The following is a 20161-nucleotide window of genomic DNA, read 5'->3' as shown; positions in this document are numbered from 1 at the left end:
AGTGGGGGGATGGATGGATGGAGTGGGGGGATGGATGGATGGAGTGGGGGGATGGATGGATGGAGTGGGGGGATGGATGGATGGAGTGGGGGATGGATGGATGGAGTGGGGGGATGGATGGAGTGGGGGATGGATGGATGGATGGAGTGGGGATGGATGGATGGAGTGGGGAGATGGATGGATGGAGTGGGGGGATGGATGGATGGAGTGGGCGGATGGATGGATGGAGTGGGCGGATGGATGGATGGAGTGGGCGGATGGATGGATGGAGTGGGGGGATGGATGGAGTGGGGGGATAGATGGATGGATGGAGTGGGGGGATGGATGGATGGATGGAGTGGGGGGATGGATGGATGGAGTTGGGGATGGATGGATGGATGGATGGAGTGGGATGGATGGAGTGGGATGGATGGAGGGAGTGGGGGGTGGATGGAGTGGGATGGATGGATGGAGTGGGGGCATGGGTGGAGTGGGGGAGGTGGATGGATGGATTGGGATGGATGGATGGATGGAGTGGGGGGATGGATGGATGGAGTGGGGGCATGGGTGGAGTGGGGGAGGTGGATGGATGGATTGGGATGGATGGATGGATGGAGTGGGGGGATGGATGGATGAAGTGGGGGGATGGAGGGAGTGAGGGGATGGATGGAGTGGGATGGATAGATGGAGTGGGATGGATAGATGGAGTGGGATGGATAGATGGAGTGGGATGGATGGATGGAGTGGGATGGATGGATGGAGTGGGATGGATGGATGGATGGAGTGGGGGGATGGATGGAGTGGGGGGATGGATGGAGTGGGGGGGATGGATGGAGTGGGGGGATGGATGGAGTGGGATGGATGGAGTGGGATGGATGGATGGAGTGGGGGATGGATGGAGTGGGGGATGGATGGATGGAGTGGGATGGATGGATGGAGTGGGATGGATGGAGTGGGATGGATCGATGATGAAGTGGGGGGATGGATGGATGGAGTGGGGGGATGGATGGATGGAGTGGGGGGATGGATGGATGGATGGAGTGGGGGGATGGATGGATGGAGTGGGATGGATGGATGGAGTGGGGGGAGTGGGGGATGGATGGATGGAGTGAGGGGGATGGATGGATGGAGTGAGGGGGATGGATGGATGGAGTGGGGGGGATGGATGGAGTGGGGGGATGGATGGAGTGGGGGGATGGATGGATGGATGGAGTGGGGGGATGGATGGATGGATGGAGTGGGGGGATGGATGGATGGATGGAGTGGGGGGATGGATGGATGGATGGAGTGGGGGGATGGATGGAGTGGGGGATGGATGGATGGAGTGGGGGATAGATGGATGGAGTGGGGGATAGATGGATGGAGTGGGGGATAGATGGATGGAGTGGGGGATAGATGGATGGAGTGGGGGGATGGATGGATGGATGGATGAATGGATGGAGTGGGGGGATGGATGGATGGATGATGGATGGAGTGGGGGGATGGATTGATGGAGTGGGGGGTGGATGGATGGAGTGGGGGATGGAGGGAGTGAGGGGATGGATGGAGTGGGATGGATGGATGGAGTGGGATGGATGGATGGAGTGGGATGGATGGATGGATGGAGTGGGGGGATGGATGGAGTGGGGGGATGGATGGAGTGGGGGATGGATGGAGTGGGGGATGGATGGAGTGGGATGGATGGATGGAGTGGGATGGATGGAGTGGGATGGATGGATGGTGGGGATGGATGGATGGAGTGGGATGGATGGAGTAGGGGGATGGATGATGAAGTGGGGGGATGGATGATGAAGTGGGGGATGGATGATGAAGTGGGGGGTGGATGGATGGAGTGGGGGGATGGATGGATGGAGTGGGGGGATGGATGGATGGAGTGGGGGGATGGATGGATGGAGTGGGATGGATGGATGGAGTGGGATGGATGGATGGAGTGGGGGATGGATGGATGGAGTGGGGGGATGGATGGATGGAGTGGGGGGATGGATGGATGGAGTGGGGGGATGGATGGATGGATGGATGGAGTGGGGGGATGGATGGATGGAGTGGGCGGATGGATGGATGGAGTGGGGGGATGGATGGAGTGGGGGGATGGATGGAGTGGGGGGATGGATGGAGTGGGGGGATAGATGGATGGATGAGTGGGGGGATGGATGGATGGATGGAGTGGGGGGATGGATGGATGGAGTGGGATGGATGGAGTGGGATGGATGGAGGGAGTGGGGGGTGGATGGAGTGGGATGGATGGATGGAGTGGGGCATGGGTGGAGTGGGGGAGGTGGATGGATGGATTGGGATGGATGGATGGATGGAGTGGGGGGATGGATGGATGGAGTGGGGGGATGGATGGATGAAGTGGGGGGATGGAGGGAGTGAGGGGATGGATGGAGTGGGATGGATGGATGGAGTGGGATGGATGGATGGAGTGGGATGGATGGATGGAGTGGGATGGATGGATGGAGTGGGGGGATGGATGGAGTGGGATGGATGGATGGAGTGGGATGGATGGATGGAGTGGGATGGATGGATGGAGTGGGGGGGATGGATGGAGTGGGGGATGGATGGATGGAGTGGGATGGATGGAGTGGGATGGATCGATGATGAAGTGGGGGGATGGATGGATGGAGTGGGGGGATGGATGGATGGAGTGGGGGGATGGATGGATGGATGGAGTGGGGGGATGGATGGATGGATGGAGTGGGGGGATGGATGGATGGATGGAGTGGGGGGATGGATGGATGGATGGAGTGGGGGGATGGATGGATGGATGGAGTGGGGGGATGGATGGATGGAGTGGGGGGATGGATGGATGGAGTGGGGGATGGATGGATGGAGTGGGGGATGGATGGATGGAGTGAGGGGGATGGATGGAGTGGGGGGGATGGATGGAGTGGGGGGATGGATGGAGTGGGGGGATGGATGGAGTGGGGGGATGGATGGATGGAGTGGGGGGATGGATGGATGGATGGAGTGGGGGGATGGATGTTTGGAGTGGGGGGATGGATGGATGGAGTGGAGGGATGGATGGAGTGGGGGATGGATGGATGGAGAGGGGGATAGATGGATGGAGTGGGGGATAGATGGATGGATGGATGGATGAATGGATGGAGTGGGGGGATGGATGGATGGATGGATGAATGGATGGATTGATGGAGTGGGGGGTGGATGGATGGAGTGGGGGATGGAGGGAGTGAGGGGATGGATGGAGTGGGATGGATGGATGGAGTGGGATGGATGGATGGAGTGGGATGGATGGATGGAGTGGGATGGATGGATGGATGGAGTGGGGGGATGGATGGATGGAGTGGGGGGATGGATGGAGTGGGGGGATGGATGGAGTGGGGGGATGGATGGAGTGGGGGGATGGATGGAGTGGGATGGATGGATGGAGTGGGATGGATGGAGTGGGATGGATGGAGTGGGGGGATGGATGATGAAGTGGGGGGATGGATGGAGTGGGGGGATGGATGGATTGAGTGGGGGGATGGATGGATGGAGTGGGGGGATGGATGGATGGAGTGGGGGGATGGATGGATGGAGTGGGGGGATGGATGGATGGAGTGGGGGGATGGATGGATGGAGTGGGGGGATGGATGGATGGAGTGGGGGGATGGATGGATGGAGTGGGGGGATGGATGGATGGATGGAGTGGGGGGATAGATGGATGGATGGAGTGGGGGGATAGATGGATGGAGTGGGGGGATGGATGGATGGATGAATGGATGGAGTGGATGGATGGATGGATGAATGGATGGAGTGGATGGATGGATGGAGTGGGGGGTGGATGGATGGAGTGGGGGAGGGAGGGAGTGAGGGGATGGATGGAGTGGGATGGATGGAGTGGGATGGATGGATGGAGTGGGATGGATGGATGGAGTGGGGGGATGGATGGAGTGGGATGGCTGGATGGATGGAGTGGGATGGATGGATGGAGTGGGATGGATGGATGGATGGAGTGGGGGATGGATGGATGGAGTGGGGGATGGATGGATGGAGTGGGGGATGGATGGATGGAGTGGGATGGATGGAGTTGGGGGATGGATGATGAAGTGGGGGGATGGATGGAGTGGGAGGATGGATGGATGGATGGAGTGGGGGGATGGATGGATGGAGTGGGATGGATGGATGGAGTGGGGGATGGATGGATGGATGGAGTGGGGGATGGATGGATGGAGTGGGGGGATGGATGGTGTGGGGGGATGGATGGATGGAGTGGGGGGATGGATGGATGGAGTGGGGGGATGGAGTGGGGGGATGGATGGATGGATGGAGTGGGGGGATGGATGGATGGATGGAGTGGGGGGATGGATGGATGGAGTGGGGGGATGGATGGATGGAGTGGGGGGATGGATGGGTCGAGTGGGGGGATGGATGGATGGAGTGGGGGGATGGATGGATGGAGTGGGGGGATGGATGGATGGAGTGGGGGGATAGATGGATGGAGTGGGGGGATGGATGGATGGATAGATGGATGAATGGATGGAGTGGGGGGATGGATGGAGTGGGGGGATGGATGGAGTGGGGGGATGGATGGATGGAGTGGATGGATGGATGGAGTGGGGGGATGGATGGATGGAGTGGGGGGATGGATGGATGGAGTAGGATGGATGGGTGGAGTGGGGGTGGATGGAGATGGATGGATGGAGTGGGATGGATGGAGATGGATGGATGGAGTGGGATGGATGGAGATCGATGGATGGAGTGGGATGGATGGAGATCGATGGATGGAGTGGGATGGATGGAGATCGATGGATGGAGTGGGATGGATGGAGTGGGATGGATGGGTGGATGGGGGATGGATGGGTGGATGGATGGATGGAGTGGGGGGATGGATGGAGTGGGGGGATGGATGGATGGAGTGGGGGGATGGATGGATGGAGTGGGATGGATGGATGGAGTGGGATGGATGGATGGAGTGAGATGGAGTTAGGGGGATGGATGGATGGGAATTTACGAGAGAAGCGGGTGGACAGCGCATAACAATGAGACTAACACATCTGAGACATACTCCAGTGTTTTTGCGGTATGATTAAGCATCAAATGAAAAGAGCCTATGGAGCGCTACAATAGACTTCACGTTAGTTCGAGATAGAGACTGGGAAGAAAGGAAAAAGCACCAATTAAAATCAGGTGCGAGGGGTCTCTGTGAGAAAGCTAGTCGCGGGCAGCGTAGAGTAAAGGGGCACTTACTGGGAAGGCTGAATTAAAATGCCAGTTTCTTGAAAAACAGCTGTATTGTTCAGGTTCGAAACTCAGAGCCGATTAATCTATTAAAGGCAAGTGAAAAAGGATCAGGTGGGCTCAAGTGTTCGGAGCCACACTTTTAGCAGAGGCGGCAGATTTACATAATATTTTAGGATGAACCCAGGTCACTGAATGAAGGCCCAGGAACGGAGAGCGGAGCGTTTCCTGCTGCTACGGCTGTCTGCACTGAGTGCGAGGAGGAGCCAGTGTGGGGGAAGTTAATTAAGGCAATTACAGCTGGAGGAGACAGCCTCTGGGAGGAAACTAAATAGAGCCAGCTGTGAGCACGGGAGCGTGGACGGAGCTGGAGGAGTTAACCCTTTCAGTTCTTGCTGTGGTGTATGCTAATGAAAAGAGAGAAAAGGGTTATTTCAACCCTGAGTTTGAACAAATATATATTCCTAATGTAAGCTGGTAAAGAATTAAATTAAACATATTAATTAGTAGACAAAGTATAGGAGGAACTGAAGTTAGTTTATCCTTAGAGTGGAATACAGGGATTTACTCAGGGCCTCGCTGGGCACATTATCGCTCTGAAAAAAACAGACACTTACATTGAATAAAAAGGTGTCAGATGGTACATTTATCAGTTTTAAGGGTGCTACATACAGGATGGCATGCCTTCAGTCCATCATGTTAAGTCCATGGAAAAAAATCAATGTGAAAAACTGAAGAAAAAAAGGATAGAAGGAAAGGACAGTGTCGGGGAAGCAACGGATGACTTTGGGGTGGGCGAGCAGGAATGTGAGTGGGAAGAAGGAACCAGGGGTGAGAGCAAGAAAGTACATATACTTTTACGAGTGCTTGAAGCAGAAAAAAAAAGATTTTCCAGGTGTGGAGATGTTAAGGGATACAAGCCACCTAATCAAAATGCTGGTAAATAAGCCACGCTGCAGGGGAGGGACAAATAGAGGAACAGGAAGGTAAGCCATGGAAAACAAGCATTTACAATGCAACGGTCTCGCCTTTGCAAAAGTTAGAGCTATTGGCATTGTAAATGACAAACTTTTTATTTATGTGTTGGTTTTGAAAACAGATAAATAAATGGCATTGCCATTTACAATGCCAATAGCTTAATCTCTCGCAAATGCCACACACACACACCCACAGAGAGCCCCCCACACAGAGCCCCCACACACACACAGAGCCCCCCCACACACACAGAGCTCCCCCACACAGAGCCCCCCCACACACTGCGAGCCCCCCACACAGAGCCCCCCACACAGAGCCCCCCACACAGAGCCCCCCCACACAACAGAGCCCCCCCACACAACAGAGCCCCCCCACACAACAGAGTCCCCCCACACAACAGAGTCCCCCCACACAGAGCCCCCCCACACAGAGCCCCCCCACACAGAGCCCCCCCACACAGAGCCCCCCCACACACACTGCGAGCCCCCCCACACACTGCGAGGTAACCACTTCGAAATTAAGCAGTTTTTTTCCGCCATGCATCTTCAGCAACAAAAACAAAAGACAAGGGCACTTTACCTACTTCCACTAGGCTGACCTGTGCTGAAAAGGATGCAGTTTTGTTAGTTACAAGCACCCCTACATCTGATTAAACTAATATACTTGATGCTCCACGATCAGTATTGTTGTTCAATCCACATCCTCATAAAAATAGATTAAATTTACAACGAGCATGAACTAGGTAATCAGATGTAACTAGGGCGGATGGCGTTTATGTTCAATAAACTTGTGAGACAGGGATTGCATTGGTTTTAGATCTTAAAGGCCTTTCTTAAAATATTGACTTAAAACCAGCCTCTCTATACACTTCTATTGCATTAATATGCGTGCAATATTGTAAAGGTTTTCCAATGAACCAAAACAAAGATATTTGTAAGAATCTATTCATCAGCGAAACCTCGCCGTTTTCTCCTCTTTTGTCCTTGAGATCGTTTAGAGCTAGGAAGAGACTATAGTGACCTCTTTTCTTCCACTAAACTAATGATTGGCCATGGATGTCTAGTAGATTTTACTGGGTTCACACTCACAAGCAGATGAAGCAATCGTAGAGACGACCCAAAGAGAATAGATTTCTAAGCCACAAATTCTACTGATGCCACGACAGGGTTCACCGCCCCTTGGGATTGCCCATAAAATCAAAATGAATTATTTCTACTGGCCTCACTCTGGAAAGATGTGCAAAACAAGCAACGGGGGGGGGGGGGGGTGAGGAGCTCACACACACAAGCAACGAGGGGGAGGGGGGTGATGAGCGCACGCACACAAGCAACGAGGGGGGGTGAGGAGCTCACGCACACAAGCAACGAGGGGGGAGGGGGTGAGGAGCTCACGCACACAAGCAACCAGGGGGGAGGGGGTGAGGAGCGCACGCACATTAGCAACGAGGGGTGAGGAGCTCGCGCACACAAGTAACGAGGGGGCAGGGGGTGAGGAGCTCACGCACACAAGCAACGAGGGGGGTTGAGGGGCTCACGCACACAAGCAATGAGGGGGGGAGGAGCTCAGGCACACAAGCAACGAGGGGGAGGGGCGTGAGGCGCACGCGCACACAAGGTACGAGGGGGGAGGGGGGTGAGGAGCTCACGCACACAAGCAACGAGGGTGGGAGGGGGTGAGGAGGTCACGCACAAAAGCAACCAGGGGGGAGGGGGGTGAGGCACGCACGCACACAAGGAACGAGGGGGAGGGGGGTGAGGAGCTCACGCCCACAAGCAACGAGGGGGGGGGTGAGGAGCTCACGTACACAAGCAACGAGGGGGGGGGAGGGGGTGAGGAGCCGCATGTAAAGGGCAAGTTGGACGCAAGCGGCCCCATGGGCCGTACATTGAGTATCACGGATTTAAAGTATACTCACAGCAAGTTAGAACGGTAGCCGGGCCCTAAAGCAGCAAACCCATTACTTTCAATTAAAAAACGGGAAGTAATTATCACCGTGACCACTTCGAAACGAAGCAGTTTTTTCCGCCATGCATCTTCAGCAACAAAAACAAAAGACAATGGCACCTAACCAACAACCACAGCGCTTTTAACAATTTCACTTTTCTCACAGACTTTACCTACCTCCACTAGGCTGACCTGTGATGAAAAGGATGCAGTTTTGTTAGTAACAAGCACCCCTACATCTGATTAAACTAATATACTTGATGCTCCACGATCAGTATTGTTGTTCAATCCACATCCTCATAAAAATAGATTAAATTTACAACGAGCATGAACTAGGTAATCAGATGTAACTAGGGTGGATGGCGTTTATGTTCAATAAACTTGTGAGACAGGGGTTGCATTGGATTTAGATCTTAAAGGCACACAAGCAATGAGGGGGGGTGAGGAGCTCACGCACACAAGCAACGAGGGGGTGAGGAGCGCACACACAAGGAACGAGAGGGGAGGGGGGTGAGGAGCTCACGCAGCACACAAGACGGAAAACAAAGACGACAGCCACAGTTTACCTTAAATGCAAAAACAGGAGCATACATACCAGGCAAAGACGGAAAACAGACATGACAACAACGAGCCACGCAAAGACGGAAAACAAAGACGACAACAAAAAAAACAAGACGGAAAGAAGCCACGGAGACGACAATCGCACAGCCCACTCCTGCAAAAGACACTTTCAAAAAGACCAAAACATGCCGGAAAAAAAACAAAAATACTGCCCACCGCTGCATGACGTACAAAAAGGGGCGGAGCTGGAAAAAAACACCGGAACGCCTACGAATCTGCTCCAACATTTACTGGCACATCTCTCTTCCAATGGCTGGCCTCCATTTATGGAGCTAGCCAATGGAAGAGAGAGGCGGGTTAAAGCCCCGTACTGAAAATCAAAAGATTTCGCCTGCGCGACACTGCTTGTGCAGTGAATGCCAGGCGAAACCTAAAACAAGCATTTACAATGCAATGGTCTCGGCATTATTAAAGGTAGAGCTATTGGCATTGCTCATGACATTTTTTTTTTTAAATCATCAATAAATGGCATTGTCATTTACATTGCCAACAGCTTAATCGTTAAATAAATGGCATTGTCATTTACAATCAGTGGAGAAGTGTGGCTCAATGGTTAGAGCGGCAGACCCTGATGCAGAGGTCTAGCCCGGGACCAGGGTTCAATTCCCCGCCTCGGCGAATCTTGGGCTAAAAAATTCCACGGACCTGATCATTCTCGCCTCAGTGCTTATTCCAATCATGGAGTCCCACTCTGCAACTCTGGGCAATAGCTTGCTTAATCTCCACAACGGTCCCCACAACGCTAAGGATGCCTGGCCTCCACCTTGGTGGTGCCCAGGAGTGAACACCTTACAGGGAAAGCCAGGACGGGTTCCACAGCGGTATTCGTACAAGCGCCTTGAGACCCTTGCGGGTGAGTAGTGCGCTATACAAGTATCAAATTTACAATTTTACAATGCCAATAGCTTAATCGCTCGCCCGCAAGCACAGCCAGGGGGTAGGGGAGCAAGCACAGCCAGGGGGCAGGGTTCTCTTTGTTTGTAACTGTAAACAGAGAGATGTTACACCTTCTCCCAAATTCAGCACTTGACTCTCCCCTCTGCCCCCCACACCACCCTCTCCCCTTTATGGATCAGAGCCCGCCCGCCCAGGGGACCCCCGTCTATCATGATGTAGAAAGAGTAGCGCCGCCTAGGATTCAGCGCATGTGCGGCAGATATAAATTGATTGCACACTGGAGCCTGCAGTTCATGCTGAGGTCACAGCATAGGGCCCCGCGGGAGCCTGCCAGGGACAAGCACGGGCTGCAGAGACACGCTGCGGGCTGCTTTACCACAAGAGAGCCGGTTAGAACCGTGACTGAACCCAACATCTCTAACCCTGGCGGGGTCTCCATGGCAACGCTTCCTGTTTTATGCTCTAGTCCAGAAACAAAATTTGTAACAAGAAGACGCATGCAATAGTTTCCGCGTCCCTCTCCGCCCATTTGGAAGTCGTTCTGCAGAAGAAAAAAGCACAAAAGCGTGTTTCTGAAGAACAAAGGAAGGGTGGAAGCTGCAGGTTACACAGCGAAATACAGAGACCCACCCGAGTTGAATCTGCACCTGTAGACATGCGTGTGATCTTAGGCAACTCAGTGTACCTCCGTGCAGCAGGTCTACAGTATCTGAAAATATTAGGAGCGATTTGAAACGGGCTACACACTTTGTAAGACACTATAAACCCGAAGCGAAACATCGCATCGGATAAAAGCATGCCGTGTCTGAGGGAGCCCTCTGTCCTGAAGGAGCTCACACAGTTGTACACGGAGAGTCAAAACGCTGTAACAAAGCCCGGAACGCAGCACAGAATTGCTTGAAAAGTTTAGAATCTGGATTTGTGGCAGGTGAGATGAGGCAGACATAGGGTACTTTGAATGAAGATTCTGAAAGTTTAATTTTGTCATACATAGTAGTATTGTACCTCAAAACAGCTCAGATGAGAGAGACACATAGGTTTAGATGTTATGCCCATTCATTTGTTGGCCCCTCTCTAGAGCTTGCCGAGAATGATGTCGTTTTGATGGAAACCAACTGGTCAAAATAGCCGTATTCCTTTTAATAAAATATACAATGTTTTGCTCAAACAAATTACTTTACAACCAAGGAAGATGTACGCATTCACCTCAACATATGTATCAGTGTGTTCTCTCGGAGCTGCCACGTCCAGAAAGTGCTTTGACGCATCTTCCAGCCCCGTTTAGCTCCATGCTAAATAAACAACGTAAATCATTTACTTTACTCCTGTAGCAGCTAAAAGCCGCAAAGTGTACATCGGTCTCTAAAAATCACCAAAACAATCCTTTGCAGCCCGCAAGTAGGTCAAAGCAAACTGCCTAACTGTCGATGTAGAACCAGATTACATGGGCTGTAATCCAGGCAATGCCCTTTGTGATCCTGGGTAAATAGCTTTATCACTGTGAGCTTTAGCTCCAACGTACGCAAAACAGATAGTCGAAGCAGGTTGCATCACTAGTATTTCGCGCTTTCTATACCTCAGGTGCATTGCCCAGGTTACGTTACCTTTCGGGACGGAGCCGGTACCCAGTAGCTGGAGGCAGGCGAGCAGCAGCAGGGCCCACACCGCCCGGTCCATGCTGCCAGCACAGGAGTGAGTCAAGCACAGGTAGCGGCAAGCCTTCCTCGCTCAATGCCAGGCTGAGTGGGGCTCTGATTTCAGACATCAGCCAGACCTCATCCCTCGGGAAGCGGTTCAGCCTGACTATATGCAATCGGCTCTAAAAATCTTCAAACACTCGTGAGGAATCTCCCAATCCGCCGGTTAGGGTCGAGTTAACCCTTTGTAGTTACCATCAGTCGGAGCTGCGCAGAGGATGGGGGTACCGGACACACTGAACCCTAAACAATCACCCGCGAGGCGCCGAGAGGACATGCCCTCGAGGCACCGCGCGCTAAGTGTAAGCCGGGCTCTTTAATTGTGAGCGCACATTCCAGGCAGATGTGGCTGCAGGTAGCCGGTGGCCTCCGTGGGCGCGGTGACCCCGGTGCACACGTGTCCCTTCAAGCAGCGCGAGGCGAACAGACGAGGACGAGACAAAAGAGACATCCACCATTTCTGAAACTAAGAGCAACATTCTTTCCACCCCGATCGCTGACCTGGCAAGAAATCTGGAACAAGCAGAGAGGGGGCTGGGGGACTGTGGGGCAGCATAAGAGATAGAGAGCATCAAACAGGGGTGCAGGAGCACTAAAAACGGCATAAACGGGGGCAGAGGCTCGATGCTCACCTTCACTGCGGCGAAAAAAAATGGCGGCCGCAAGCTTTCGAATTTTTCGGAATCGGGGGCGTGGTTTTGTGGTTCTGAGTGACAGACAACGTCACTGTCTAAAGAACAGCAAAACGAACGCCCCCAAATCCGAAAAAGACGTGGCTAAATCGGAGTGACGGCTCTCTCCTCCAATGGCTGGCCTCCCTTTAGGTAGCCAGCTAATGGAGGAGAGACGAAAAGAGAGGCGGGATAAAGCAGCCACTCTAAGAATCAATAATTCTCAAGCCTACGGTCCCTCGACCTAACAAGCACTGGCGTTGCCAATAGGTCTCGCAGTAGTAAAGTTGGAGCTATTGGTTTTGTAAATGACATTTTATATTTATATATCGTTATTGGCATTGTCAATAACAATATATAAATATAAAATGTCATTTACAAAACCAATAGCTCCAACTTTCCAAATGCAAAACTTATTGGCAACGCCAGTGCTTGTTTTGAAGATGTAGTCCCCAATTTTGAGACTCCTTGACAGAGAGCGGCTGTGAAGGACGGAGAGGCGACAGGCAGAGACCACACGTGGAGGACATCAAAGGAAGGGTGGGAGGGGAAAAAACGCATTAGCGAGCGAGAAAAGCCATAAACACCATTGGGGGCGGGGAAGCAGGTTGCCTTCAAGCCTTTGAAGACAAATGATGGTGGTGCCTCTGATGTAATCACCAACACCCTTAAAGTACAAGACCACAGAGAAAAGATAGAGGGAGAGGGGCAGGGAGGGGGGGGGGGAGCGTTCATGAAGGCCATACATGTAATAAATAATCACAGATGTTTTAGTTCAACCAGCCTATGATGTCTGAAGGGACGTCCTGAACTAGATTCTGGCATGTAACTATGAAAGGATAAACATTGAACACATTATGTGGATTCAATCTTTGCCAACAATCGATATCAAAATAAACCAAACCATGAAGTGATGCGAACCATTGCAAAATTGTATTACATTAATCATCCCTATGTTTTAATTACAGCTGAACTCTGCATGCGCCACGAGACACGCTGTGTCTGATTTGCAATCATGATAAAGAACGAATGAGTTTGAAATCCGCTTCATACCTTTACTATTAAAAGTATTGCATTAGTGACGTTCAATTACAAGTCATGCAGTTGTGTTACCTTGTAGCTTTGCATATGACATCATTCTCGAAAGGAAAATAATCAGCACAACAAACATGCTGTTGTTACACTACATGGTTTTCTTGTTGGTGTCCATACAGGTCCATGCGTGGAGCGTTTGCAGGCATGGTGCAACAGACGGGGGCGAGGGAGGGGAGACAAGGGTGCTCTGCAGGGGTGATGGGACCTGGTGTAGAGAAGGCGAGCAGACGACCGTGGGGGCGGAGGGAAGAGAGGGCAGTGGAGACTGGGGTGGCGACAGGGAGATGCATGCACGTGCATTGGGTGAGAAGTTGCTTTTAAAAATAATATACACGCAAGTGTTTATTGTCTAACGTTTTTATGTACATTAACACACAGTCAAACAAGTGCTGCCAGACACCGAGTCACACGCTGCGTGCGAGTTTCGGGCAGCTGGGTTTTTTTGTGGAGAGCTTCCGGTTAAACAAACAGTGCCGCTTTTGAGCAATTCCAAAGCATCGGATTGATCTGGCACACACAGCTGTTTGTTTTCCATCTCCTCTCTCCCTTTTCCTGTCCCGTCCCCGTTTGTGTTTTTTAAGCGGACCGCGGCACCGTGTGGAAGTCAGGCATGTTTGAATGGATGGTCGAAGGAGCACTGACAACAATTTAGAGGAAGAACCTTATATTGTAAAAGCATCAGCACTGAGAGGTCCATCCCTTTGCTTTAAAAAAATACAGAAGCAGCACCTGACGTTTTACCCATGCTTCTCTCGCGAAACATGTGAAAGAAAATATTTTTAGCACGTCAGTGGGAAGTTTGTGGTATTTAATTCAGTCGTAATTGAAACCCACATCAAACTATATTTGAATCAGCAGGTTTAAGAAAGCTGATTTTTATGTTAAACAGTCCTGAGAAGAATAGCAAGCACTCTTTTCCCACATCCTCCCACAGTAACATTAATTGATGCATTGTAGGGATTGCTTGTTATGTGGATTTTTTCCCACGTGAGAAGCACATTTCCTCATAGTCTCGTGCTGTTGACGTTTTCCTCTACTCATCAGACTCGCAACGAGCTATGTTTATTTGCTCCGTAAGGTGCAGTCTCACGGCCACCAGAAGATGTCGCTGTGGTCATGGCACGGAGGAGACGAGTGCAGGGAAATGAAACCCGCAAGATGTAAACCACAAGAGACCCTGTTGTTTGGGATGGTCACGAGCTGAGTGCAGGGAAATGAAACCCGCAAGATGTAAACCACAAGAGACCCTGTTGTTTGGGATGGTCACGAGCTGTGGTTGGACTTGAACATGCAGCAAGCAAGAGCATGTTAGAGAGCATATTGCTTATAATGGAAATACCGCTTTTAATAATGCAAACCGTTACTCGGTGAACCTCATGTAGGATTACCACCTTCTTAGAACAAAATGTGTTTACCTTTTGATGTCAAGTAACGCATAATAAGAACTGTTATGTAGAAAAAAATCAAACCAAGAACAAGAGCGGCAGGGAAACTGAAAGTACGGCCGGCCACCGGCCAGCCATGAATAATTAGGGGAGGAGAAGCCGCAGAGCACACGCTGGGAGAAGCCCTTTGATGTGGTGGCGGCCGTGAAAAAATGCAATTAGGAGGGAGGGAGGGAGGCTGATGCGCGTGCTTGTTTGGTCACGTGATTCACGTGAACTCGAAGAAAACCGCACGAAAAAACCCGTGGTTTCACAAGTATTTTGAGCACTTGAATTCTCGCCATTTCCCATTCCTTTGGAATGGAAAAGGCGAGACCTAAAAATGCGAGACATGGCCTGGCGGCCGTGAAAAGTGTGAAGCAGGGGGAGGGGGAGCCCTTTGAAGTGAAGCTCTCGGAAAAGTGTGAAGCAGGGGGCGGGGGCAGAGCTCAGATGAGCATCTATACTCTCGTCCTATTATCGCTTGCGCGATTAATAGGACGAGCCCTAAAAATGATAATACACAGGTGAGTTTATCTGTGTTATATTTAAATATGTTATGTTCTTCAAGGTGTTTTGGGCAACGCGAGTGTGCGCGGCAGTGGAAGTGGCGATAAAATACACCAATTGCTTGTCAATCAATGAATGTCGAGTTTCCTGCATCGGGTGCCTTTGTTCTCGCTGCCGCATGTGAACTTTGAAGCCACCCAAATGTCGTTACTTTAGTAGGTGCAACCTCGGACTACCCTCTCGGGATGTCGTGTCGCCCAGGTTCCTACATTAAACATACATATACATAGTTTAGCCTACAAGAGCGCCAGTGAAAGCAAAGTTGTGGCGTTTGGAGCTGAGCTATCTAGTTTAAACTGGGGCTGGAGGTTCGTTCGTGTCTCGGCGTCAGGTCAACGTCCTTCGATTCTTGGGAAATCTCTTCAGTTCCCCCGGACTATTTTTTGTGTTTCGGAGTTTAAGAAGGTCCAACAACAATCCGCCAGTCTGTGGTGCCATACTCTTTGAAAGCGAGGCCAGCTTCCAAGAGGCACCAGTGTACGCATCCCGATCCTTTACCCGCACCCCCTGGAAGCGAAAAGCGTGCTTGGTTTTCACGCCCTGAAATACTACGGGCCCGATTCACAAAACTAACTTAAGACAAAATCCTAAGCTTACTACTTTTGGTATTCACAGAAGTTAGGATTTTGTCTTAAGTCTGTCTTAAGTCAAACTGAGGACAAAATCCTAACTTCTGTGAATACCAAAAGTAGTAAGTTTAGGATTTTGTCTTAAATTAGTTCTGTGAATCAGGCCCTACATGTCAACACCGTCCTTTAATCTCCGTTCCGAAACGAGGAGCAGCCTGAAGTCTCAGACTGGCGGTAAAAGCCCCACAAGCAAGGAGAACTACAAACAGCGCGACTAGCCCGATCCCCACTAAAAAGGTGACTCTGTAAAAAAAAAAAAAAAAACACGTCTTTCTCCGAAGTGTTTTACCGTGTGCTGTGACTGAGTATGAAAGGTTGGCATGGGTGCTGCGGGGGAGGGAGGGCATTGGCTCACCTGCGAGTGCGGGGAGGGTACGTAGATGCTGTGCCCCCTCAGTGCGAGCCCCGTTCAAGGTCTCGAGCTCCGGGTCTCCAGGGAGTGAGGCTTCTTCGGGGCCCCCCATGTCCGACCAGTGAGAGGGACTCACTTTTCACAAGTGCACCCGAGGAGGCTGCGGCAGATATGAGACGGACTAAAGCCCCCGCGGCACCCTGGTTACGGCAGCTGCGCTCTCTGGCAGCGAGATGTATTCCTTTCCTTGAGTGAAACGTGGACTCGGATCTGCCTCAAGTGTCCAGTTGTGCACAGACGCGGCATCCGAATTAAAATTGAAGGTTCCTCCCACGTCACACTGAACTGCAAGTCTGAGACTACAAAATACGCCGAGGAGTCCGCAACCTCGCCGCTTCCCAGAGAACCGCGTCCAGTACTGTTACTGAGGCTCCGCTGCGTCTCCTTATATAAACTATTCCGGCAGTCCACGCCCTTGCTGCACGCCCATACAAGTCGCACATCCGGGACACCAGTTACACTTTCACATTGGGCCACACTCGCAGCATTCACCTGCCAAGATATTCACACGTTGGTTAAAAGAGGCACATTTGTCCACCCCTGTTGGTTCATGAACATAATCTGCTCATTTGTTGGAGGCTCGCAGGCGGGGGCCTGGGGCACACTTATCCAGTCACGCTGGGGTCCCGCTTCTGAAATTCTTGCCATCGACCATCTAAAAAAAAAGTTTTTTGCACCCGGAGACTTTGAAATAGCAGTTACTTATTACATCACATTGGAGTTCTAACTGTGCACCAGCAGGAGTCCTCTTTATACAACAGCAAAGGACGAATCATGGAGCATTGATTCATTTTTCTTTTTCGTTTAGTTTTCAAATACCGGTTGCATGGAAACCTTTGTCTGAACTGCATCATCGGGTTTAAGGTCATAGTTTATTGTTAATTTGGGCAGCATTCAATGCATTTTGTGTTTTTTACAATTGTGATTATCACTTTTCATTTGCATTGACTGAGAAGGGCTTGGTATCATTTTCAGGTAGTAGGCATGGTGAGTGAGCACAGTTTGAATCACTGCAGGGGGTCACGTATTTCTTATATTTCTTGGCACAGTTTGCGGTCACGTGTTTGTAGATGAACTACGCCACATGTTTAAAAGGATTGTTTCCACCTGTGTTACCACAAATCTGCTATCAGTTTGATTGGTGGATAACTTTGTTTGTTTTAGGGATGGTGTAATGGGGGGCTTAGCTGCCAACATTGGCACATGGTGTGAATCTGCTGGTTTCCACATTGGATCTTATCTCTACACACATTGTAAGTCGACCGTTTGCTTATGTCTGGTTTACTTTTAGTTTTCATGGTTGCTTTTGCTCAGGCCGCCACTCAGCACAGGCCCATTGAATGGCAGAGCAGCTCGCCAGCGCTGCTTACAGGCCCCTGTTAGGGCACTTTAGTTTAATTACTTCTTAGAGTTTCTTGCAGCCACGGCCCGTGGAGGGAGGCAAAATGCGATGCAGGCGCACTACGAAATGCGTTTTATATATTCAAGTCAAGTCAATAAAACTTTATTTCGGTTATATTGCAAACCATAAAAGGTACACATACAATAAAAATCATGTCACAAATAAATGTACATGTCATATAAAGTGCAAATAGTGAAATACAATCTACTTTCTTCCATAGAGTAGGATCAAGACAAAAATGGGGTTATGAGTAATACAAAGTTCACAGTGAGTCATTACTGGTCCAAACAATTTCTCATTTTGACAGTCAATGAAAAAAATTCCTTAATTTGGAGGATACAGTCGCTATACAAAAGTTGTAAGTACATTAACGCCAGTCTGATTTGTAAAAAATTCAGGTATTTTAAAAGTGATACTAGATAACGCTTGCGTGGGAATTCATAAAACTTACATAAAAATATAAAATGCAGCATATCCTGTGGAGACTTTCCGTCGCAGCCACAGGGAGCTGCCAATTTATTAAAAGTGTCTGATTTTGGTCTGATCAGCAGATGATGAAGTATATTTAGCCTGAACCTTGTTAGGAGATATTTTTCATGGGAGGTCAATGAGCCAGCCAGATACGGTTCTATAGTTTCACAAGTTTTTAGCATGACACATTTCCTCACACTTTGTTTCTGAAGCTCCACTTCCTCTCTCTGCGTCCTCCTATCCAGGAGGAAGGCCTGTTTGAGGAGCTCCAGATCCCCTCTTGTAATTTTATTTGGATATTCAAACAGGTCCGAGCGACCCAACCTAGCAAAATTAGACTTCAGATATTTCAACCAGGGGATGCACATTACATTATCTTGACAGAGAAAGTCCCTCGCAATCAGATGCGTTAGTGGAATATCTTGATTCAACCACATTCTTAGCCAGCAGATCAAAGGGCGTAGGGAGAACAGGTCACTTAAATATTGAATCCCTAACTCTTCATGCACAGAGAAATTGGCAGTCCCTACCGGAACACACAAAAGACGCTTCAGGAAACAATTTTCAGCGATCTGCAGCTGCTCACCACCAAGATACCCCCAGATTTCACTCCCATACATGACAGTTGCCACTGACTTAGCATTATTCAATTTCAGCATGGCACAAATGGGTTTTTGCCCCAATTTTGTAGCAAAGTTAAAAATGGAGGCATTAACCCGCACAAGATCTCCCCTTTTTTTTGCAAGATGAGGGGTCCAATTGAGTTTAGTGTCAAAAAGAACCCCAAGATAAGAAAACGTCTTTGTTGATGGGATTACAGCTTCACCAATTCTGAAAATAAAAGATCTTTTTAAAGGCTGGCCTACTTCTATAACAAATGATTTTGAGTTGTTCACCAAGAGATCTCTATCTGTCATAAACAGGTTAAAAGCATTTAACAAGGATTGCAGACCTTTTTCAGTTCGCGAAATTAAAACTGCATCATCTGCATACAGAAGGATCGGAATTCCCCACCTTCCAACTCTCGGGCAATCTGCCTGAACTTTCTGAAGCACGTTATCCAGTTCATTAATGTAAAAATTAAAAAGGAAGGGCGCCAAGATGCATCCTTGGCGAACATCCTTTCCGATATTAAAATTATTCGTTACCCGCAGGTCTTGAGAATATCTCACATTAGCTCTGGTATTGTTGTGCAAATCAGCCAAGAAACCTACCAGACCATCATCCACCCCCTTCTCCCTCATGGACTGCCACAGCTTTCCCCTGTTGACACAGTCGAAGGCTGAGGACAGATCCATGAAGGCGAGATGGATGGTGCCCCTTTTCGCTACAGTGTACTTGTTAAGTATTAGAAAAAGATTCAGGCACTGGGTTATTGTGGAACGGCCTTTACAGAATCCGTATTGAGCAATGGACATGATGTTTTGTTCCTCTGCCCAATCAGATAATCTCTGCAGTACCATTCTCCCCACAATTTTTACCATGGAGTCTATTAATGAGATGGGTCTGTAACAATGTGGGCTTCCCTTGTCCCCCTTTTTAAAAACCGGGACGATTGTAGAAACACCCCATGATTGTGGACAACCATCTTTCACAGCAGCATTAAAAACAGACTCTAATATTGGTGCCCAAAAATTTGGCTCGGACTTGAATAAGTCAGGTGGGATCCCATCAGGTCCAGGGGCTTTCCCGGCTGTTAATCCAACGATACCCTTAATAACCTCTCCTCTATTAAAACTAGTCATTTCACCACCACTAACTAGAGGGGGGGTATTTCAAATACCGGTTGCATGGAAACCTTTGTCTGAACTGCATCATCGGGTTTAAGGTCATAGTTTATTGTTAATTTGGGCAGCATTCAATGCATTTTGTGCTTTTTACAATTGTGATTATCACTTTTCATTTGCATTGACTGAGAAGGGCTTGGTATCATTTTCAGGTAGTAGGCATGGTGAGTGAGCACAGTTTGAATCACTGCAGAGGGTCACGTATTTCTTATATTTCTTGGCACAGTTTGCGGTCATGTGTTTGTAGATGAACTACGCCACATGTTTAAAAGGATTGTTTCCACCTGTGTTACCACAAATCTGCTATCAGTTTGATTGGTGGATAACTTTGTTTGTTTTAGGGATGGTGTAATGGGGGGCTTAGCTGCCAACATTGGCACATGGTGTGAATCTGCTGGTTTCCACATTG

At 49.8% G+C, this 20161-nt stretch overlaps 1 protein-coding gene across 1 annotated transcript in view; it reads right to left on the bottom strand.

The window, feature by feature from the left end:
* The window catches only part of LOC144769736 (C-type lectin domain family 2 member D-like), a 234377-nt gene extending 218233 nt beyond the window's left edge, over nt 1–16144 (bottom strand). Inside the window, exon 1 of the mRNA XM_078653916.1 lies at nt 16036–16144. Coding sequence (XP_078510042.1) covers nt 16036–16144 — 109 coding nt within the window. The remainder of the gene's footprint in view (nt 1–16035) is intronic.
* Between the last annotated feature and the right edge of the window lie 4017 nt (nt 16145–20161).

The sequence above is a fragment of the Lissotriton helveticus genome, chromosome 7, assembly GCF_964261635.1.
Source record: "Lissotriton helveticus chromosome 7, aLisHel1.1, whole genome shotgun sequence".
NCBI lineage: Eukaryota > Metazoa > Chordata > Amphibia > Caudata > Salamandridae > Lissotriton > Lissotriton helveticus.
The sequence above is the reverse complement of the archived record's forward strand: the minus strand, read 5'-3'. Positions and strand labels throughout refer to the sequence as shown.